Below are 7,746 nucleotides of genomic sequence, written 5' to 3'. Positions count from 1 at the left end.
CATATAAATCAAAGTTTATATGACATTTATACAGTTGTTTCTAACACAGGAATTGATTGCAGGCCTTCAAGCTGACTACTAGTCCAATATTTCTGTATACCAGGATGATATGAATACTCCACAAATGAAGGTTTTATATGTTCATCCATCATATCTTCACTTCAGAAAGTATCATAAAGTTTTGTCTAACCAAAATGTTATAATTTCCATCTGAATGAGAGGTGCAGTTCCATTCTCTAGGCCTTGCCCATGATATAATAAATATTTTGGATAAAAAAAAAAAAAAAGAAATTACTCAATGAATATGCCTTCCATTCACACACAAAGAGACTTCATAGAGATTTTTTACAAGTACAGTTAGAGCTTAATTTATGTGAAGTAGATATCCATACATAATTTAAAATAGGCAGAATGCTACATAACCTGTAGCATTCTGTGATATAAATCACAAAAATTATTTTGCTATTTTTAGAGAGGTTTTTCACACCCGTCTCATTTTGTCATGACTCGGCTTCAAATAAACTGCAAATAGATATTACAGCTCTTTTAGAGACTTTATACATTTATTTCAACTAAAAGAAACCAACTTGTAGCTGGTAAGGTACTGACTACTGATAGCTACTTCACATAACCCACTTAATTAAGAAAAAGCCATTATGTTATAAAACATCTCAAACAGTCAATATCATTTTGTAAATTTGTTCTGATTAGGATATTGTCAGTTATGGCCACTTTAAGAATATAAAGGGATTTTGTTTATAGATCATAAGATCACAAAATCTCAAATCCAATATTACAAATATGTTTAAAAATATCTTTATTAGAAAACTGATTGTTGCAGCTTTCTGTGTCCCTCTTAAAGGTGGTTTGCCTCCTCTGCCTGCCTTCCTCTTGTCTTTGCTCTCTGCCCTCAATCCTCCTCCATCAGACCTCCCTTCATCATCACAGCCCTTTATTTTCTCTCACTGCAGCGATGGCGGCAGAGGGCCGTCAGCCTGACAGTCCATCCCCCATCCTGCCTTGATCCTGCTTCGCAACGGGCAGGTAGGCCTGTCGCTGGCTTGGTGCCTGATGGGGTCCGACAGCCGTGTGTTCTGGGATTACAGTTCCTGAAAAGCGAGGCATTCCAACACTGGCTGCTTTTGTCACAACACGGCCACTGTTTGCTTTTTACCCGACAGCTGTTCAAAGCGTTCCTGTAGTCCACATGTATGTTGTGAAGGGAAAGAACCAAGAGGTAACTTCTGTTTATTAAGAGTCAAAAGACGTCTGCTTCCACCTTGAGCTTAAGGTTTCAGGGTTTTTTTTCCCCCAAAGTATCATCATGCTGACAACAATAAAACAAGTATCGTTTTGAATCAAACAACTAAGGGTTACCAGCTCACTGATGAACTAAATACGATGAATTAAGGAGTGTGGTGATGTGGCCTGTTTTTCTGGTGTTGGTTAAAACTCTGGCAGGAGTATTTTGGATGAGTGTCCTAAGAACCATTTTTACTGAATCCTGTTTTGGCAGAAAAGCCTGAATTCTTGTAATATTTTAAGATAGTTGTAGTAGCTTTTTTGTAGCTAACATTGACATCTAAGTCTAATATTATACTTCAGTATTTAACAGTTTCCATAGTTTGATGAGTTTAGAATTCAATCTTGCATTTTTGCAATAAGTTCTGTATTTTGAGCATTACATTGTAGGATATTCTGGTATATCTATTCACTCATGTTGGGCACTCTCAAAAGTGTAACATTTTGTTTTATCAGCATAAGTATTGAAAAATGTTGAAAGAATAAGACTTGGGGGGCATGATAAAGATATTAACTAAAGGTGGTCTAAAAACAAAGCCTTGAGGAACTCCACTTGTGATCCTGATGACACCTATGAGATTTCAACCAAATTAGAGTAGGACCCAGGTTTTCTGCTAAATTAATCAGCATGTATTGGCAAAATGTTTTGATTGCAGCACTGAGATTCAATCATGCCAAGACAAACATTTTTGTTGATGCATCACTGGTCGGATATTTGTGAGTTTACACTTGTACGAGTGTAAACTCTGAACTATGGTTTGATCAAAAACTCTAAAAAAAATGAAGAAAGGAAATGTAGAAAAAAAGCACAAAACGAGCAAAATGAAGCATAGATATCAGCTCAATACATAAGCATGAAAGCGAAATTTAAACTGATCCATTACAACTGAGATGTAAAACACAATGATACAAAATAACTTTATGCATAAAATACATAAAAATATAAAAATGTTTCCTACAGTTAAACGACAGCTTCGGTTCACTCCTTTCTACATCACTTATGCTTCAAAACGAGTTTTGCTTAAGGCACCACAAAAATGTCGTCTTTCTTTTCTATGGCTGAAATATGTTGAGGAGGCTGATGCTGTAATTAGCAAGTCATGCTGGTGAATGCTTGTTCTGCTCGTGGGACCAGCTGGTCCAACACCGAGGAATGATAATGAATGATAATGAATGATAATGAATGGACAGCCCAACATAGGGAGATGATCGATTCACAACAGCACGGGTGGCACACAGCCCAGACATGAAATAACTTAATAACAGAGATAGATAAAATGTTCTCTTCGTAATTAAAGTATAACAAATGTTTTCTTGTGCCGTTCTAACACAAAATACATCCTTTTAGATTTATTCAACAACGTATTATTACAAGTGACGTTTTCTTAGAAGCGGATCAAGCAGTATAGCGACCTCTTGTGGCAATGTTGATATTGCACAAAATTTTAACTATTCAGACAGACGGAGTCCCAAAAGAATATTATTTATTATATATATATAATTTTAATTAAAATGCATGACATATGTGGCATAAATTAGACAATGCTTAGCAACAGAATTTTTTTTTCAATCAAGAGAATTAGAAATTAATTTGTGAGAAACAATCATGTTTCTAACTTGGAAAGAAAATACATTGTAGATATTTAACATTATGACTTTGATAGCGGGTTTATTCCTTCATTGCTGATTTTTTAAAAACATAATAGCTTTTTGATACTATTTATGCTTTGAAATAATTGTGCAGGACTGAATCAGTGCAAATCAAATAAGACAAAATTCAAAGCAAACCATTTTGTGGAAAGAAGCACTAGTTGAAACATAACCCTGACATGGAATCAAAAACTTTACATTTCCACCACATGTAAGGCAAATGTGACTTCAGCTAAATGTTCTGTTTGGTTGTGTTTTGTTTATACACTTAAGCTAGCTAAATAGTACACATAAAAACAGATAAAGAACCCATTTTGAGAACCTACATCTTAAAATGATCTTCATCTTTCAAATCAATTTGTTTGAACTGCAAATTAAGAAACATTCCAATGCACATATTTGGTGACTGGGCAAAAAACAAAAAACAAAAAAAAACAACAAAAAAACTTCATGAAACATTAAGACAGAAATGCATTGAGACTTGACAGAGAAAAAATAAAGCATATGTGAAAAGAACATTTCAATTCCTGGCAAAGAAACAAAAAAAAAATCACAGTTATTTTCTAGTGGTAGAAAACTAAAAAAGACAAAAATGAAACAGACTATTCTTTATTGGACAAAGGCCAGGAGGATGGGTCACGAGTGAGGGTGACCCACTGCCAGTTTGTATCTAGTGTTGAATTAGTGAGTCTTATTTAAGGTTTTTCATCTGCTGGTTGGTGTTGATGATCTTGGCATCCATTGTATCCACTTTGTTAAGCAGGGATCCGATGGAGTCGTCCTGGTCATCAATCTCTGCCTGGAGACCGAGTCCGAGGTTCTTCAGTCTTGCCAAGCCACCGGACATCTCATCTAAGTCATTCACAGAGAAAGTTAGACATTATTCTTACGCTAACCAAGTATTAGAAGAGCTATTCAAAATCAAAATTTTCATCTCATATGTATAGGGATCGCTTATTTTTTTCTAAAGTAGAATTGCATAGAAAGATATATTTTATGAATATATGTTTAAACCAAAAGCAAAATAAACACGTTTTAACATTTACCGTACAAAAGCTGTATTAAAAAGAATTCAGGGTTGACAAAGATAACATAATGATTTACAGAGTATCTTTCAGAATTACTAAACACTATAAAAGTAGTAATTTAATTATAATAATTAAAAGAGATAGATTTTTGTTACCTAAATTGTTGTCAAGCGTCTGGTGAGCGTCCCTCAAGTATCTGTTCTGAGGGAATCCATTCTGTCTAGAGGAGCTGCCATCTATCGATGCAGCAGCTCCAAAACCTGAAACACAAGAATTAGAAACAGTTTCAGCCAGCTGATGTTGATAATATCAAGCTGAGATCATGTGGCAGCTCTCACCCGCTGTATCCAACTTTCTTAGATTGGGATGGCTGGCCTGGTACTTGTCCTCGTGTCCTCTGCTACCAGACATGGCAGTCTGTAGTCTGAGAGAGGGAAGCACTGTTCAGCCAATCAGTGAAAAACAATAAATAATCCCACCTGAAATGTCTGTATCTGCTCTGACCAAATTTCAAGCTGTGCATTTAAATAATATGTTGTATCAACGTCTTTGTCAAAGAGTCATAAAAAACACTTCACAATCAAATAAATTATGAATTTTTCATCTAACTATGTTTAATGTACAATTTGTAATGTTTTTCTCCTATGTTTTTTTTTTTATGTTTATAAACTCTGGCAGACATTTAATCTTAAAATCACAGAAGTTGCAATTTCCAAAACATGTTACAACAATATGGTATGATCTGGATTTAATTCAAACCAACAGAAAATATTCAGTTTCCTTGAAAACATGCTTTAACGCCAGTAACCTCTTGCTTAGCAAATGCTTCAAGAGCTGATAAAGACACACTAATCTGGTCTATGACAAACAGGGAAGGGACGATAAGAAACTGACACGAGAGAGGAGGAAGAGAAACTTGCCTTTCGTTAGCCTGATAGGTCTTTGGCTCTTCCGGTGGAGGCTTTGTTTCTGGTTTGCCCTTAAAGTAGTTGACAAAACCTCCCCACACACTCTTGATACTGGTGATATGCCTCTGACTGGTTTTCAGGTCTTCATCCATGTTGTCTAACATCTTGTCCGTCCGCTTCAAGACCTCACCTTGTCGCACCAACTCCTAGAGAAACAAATGCCAAATAAAAAAAAAAATTACGTAAAAATGAAGAATACAAAATTACATGCAATGACTGTTTATCACACAACTTTAATAATTTTAAAAGCAAGAATTATGTGCAGAGATTTGGCTTTCTCTAAAAAAAAGAAGATCAAAATATATCTATCTGTATAATTGTTAAACTTTTGTTTTAAAAATGATTTACTGTGGCATCATTGGATCTCAGAAAAAGAACAATTCACACGAGTCCTTAAAAACCCAGTGTTACCATTAATGCTTAGTCATATAAAAAATAATATAATTTACTGAGGGACACAAAATGTCAACAACAATGATATAGGGAGGCTTTAAAATTCAATAAGTCAGTCCATACATGTGGCCTGACAGGCAGAACCTTATTTGAGAGGTTTTACAAGATGGAGAATAGATCATAAACAGAAGCATGAATTTGATTCCCATTACAGTTTGATTGTACTAAAAGACATTTTACTTTTAAACAGTGCTGAAAAAAGTTTTTGTACACCAATAAAGTCGTGATAAAATGTAACTATTCCAGAAATTCCCAGATTCCACACTATGAAGCCATAAATTTCTTCCAATTCATTTGTATTGAATTTATCACAATTTTTGAAAATAAATCCTTAGGTATAACTAATGTTTTACCACAAATATTAATGTGTTCTTTAAGTTTGTTTTGAAACAAATAATATCTTAGGAACTAGTCTTTTAATTTAAAAATGTATTGGGATAATCATCAAAACTGCTCCATTTGGGAAAAAAAATAGTAATATAAGTTTTTTTTGTCCTTTTCCTTCAGCTCTAGTGAACATGACTTTCATATCAATGATGGGAGCTGCTGTAGACGTCTGGCTGTACCTCTGCAGTTTCCACACCCATCTTCTCAGATTCATAGATGAGGCTCAGCGAACGGTAAGAGCTGTCCACAGCAGACTGTGCAGTGCGCATCACTTCCTGCTGAAGGTACCTCTGCCTCCTCTCCACATCTGTCATCCCACTGTCACTTTCATCTTCAAAGCCACCCCTTTTGGGCTTAAAATCTTCCTCATTGTCATCAGCAAATGGGTTGAGGGACGTAGGGTAAGCCATCTGTAAAGGAAACACAGTGTTTTGACTAAATAGTGTTATCTAAAGCTTTTAGTGTGTAAGCAGGATTAGCTTTAGTCAATAATGAACTTTTACCCTTGGTGTGTTTTTGTTATGTAAAACTCCTGAGTGAAGTTAAGGGCATTGTGTGAAACTAAAACAAAATGCTGACGTAAGAAATGAAGGATCAGTCTGGACATGAACTACATGACAAATTCCCATTCAGTTAATTTCACTAATTATTGTTTAACACATGTGAAGAAATATTCTTCAATCCACAATGTAATTTACTCTGGAAAAGAGTTAGCTTTTGTAACATAGTTGATAACTCGGTAAGCAACACTGTAACTATTACATTAAGGCACTCTATTACCCATAATTACAAAGCATATTATTAATTATGAAAAGATACCATGTTAATCTTAAGATTTGTTTTTAAGATAAGTCATTAGCTTTAACGAACCTTCATAAAATGAACGCGACATTTACGTGACAAAGACAGTTAAATACATCATTAGTCGTAAATGTAGCTGTATTACAAAGACAAGCTTTTTCGGTTTTAGTGTTTTCAAGGGATAGCTTTCGTAGAAAGACGGCTAAGCAGCCAATCAGATATTGACCCATGGCCACACCCGGTAGTAAATAAACTGCAGCTCAGGAGCGTAAATATGAAGTATTTCCTAATTCTATATCGGATTTAATCTAAATGAATTTCAAAAATGACAATAACGACCAAGATGAAAGATAAACCTTTTCAGTATCGATGCCCCAGACGTTGTTGTCGCTCGCTCAGCTGACGGTTAGCACTTCCTGTCACGTTTGCTGACGTAGCTGCGTCATACCGTAAGGGCTATTTCTGCGTAACAAAAACGCAGACATACTGGAGCCAGCTGCTACTCAAATTAAAGATTGTGTAAAGTAATTACAAATAAGACTTATATAACTGGGAAAATTTAAATGGACATGTTCTGGTACGTTACTGTTTCAGTAAAGAATAGCAATAAAATCTATTTTGAGTTTTCATCTTCTAGCTACCAACTATATTCAGTGTCTTTTACCAGGTTTTATTATGTTAATTATTGCAGTATGAGCTATTCCTGACACTTGGACATCTCTCTCGAGCCCTTTTCCCCGTTTGAGATCAATCCTGTTTATTAACCGGTTTCCTTTTATAAAAATGAAATGTCTTGCCCAGTGGAGCCATTTTGTGAAGAAACGTAAGATATTTTGTTAGTATTTTTAAAAAGAAAGTGAAAGAAGCTAAACTTAAAACAATGTAGCCTATATGTGAAAAGATTTTTTTCTTTAAAAATGTAAAAATTATTTCCTCATGTGATTTTTTTGTGACATTCACAAATTTAGCTTATTCCCCTCAGAAATATAGAAACCTGACTTTTCATTGTTTATGCAAGAGCTAGAAAAAAAATATGTCCCCACAATTTAATCTTCAAACTGTAAAAAGGTGTCTATAAGAACAATTTAACAATTTATTTCAAAATAATTGTACATTTTAATGTTTAAAACACAAACATTATCAGAATCGAAGGAGTG

At 34.7% G+C, this 7,746-nt stretch overlaps 1 protein-coding gene across 1 annotated transcript; it reads right to left on the bottom strand.

Moving 5' to 3' along the window:
* Positions 1 to 2,954: 2,954 nt before the first annotated feature.
* Positions 2,955 to 7,051, bottom strand: snap29 (synaptosome associated protein 29). The gene is made up of 6 exons (XM_044108201.1): positions 6,946 to 7,051; positions 5,968 to 6,198; positions 4,901 to 5,094; positions 4,319 to 4,404; positions 4,136 to 4,240; positions 2,955 to 3,804 (listed from the first exon to the last, which is right to left on the bottom strand). Exons 2-6 carry the CDS (start codon positions 6,196 to 6,198, stop codon positions 3,644 to 3,646), a joined length of 777 nt encoding a protein of 258 aa, XP_043964136.1. The 5' UTR covers positions 6,946 to 7,051; the 3' UTR covers positions 2,955 to 3,643.
* Between the last annotated feature and the right edge of the window lie 695 nt (positions 7,052 to 7,746).

Source organism: Gambusia affinis, linkage group LG03 (assembly GCF_019740435.1).
Source record: "Gambusia affinis linkage group LG03, SWU_Gaff_1.0, whole genome shotgun sequence".
Classification (NCBI taxonomy): Eukaryota; Metazoa; Chordata; class Actinopteri; order Cyprinodontiformes; family Poeciliidae; genus Gambusia; species Gambusia affinis.
This window is presented reverse-complemented; position numbering and strand designations above follow the sequence as displayed.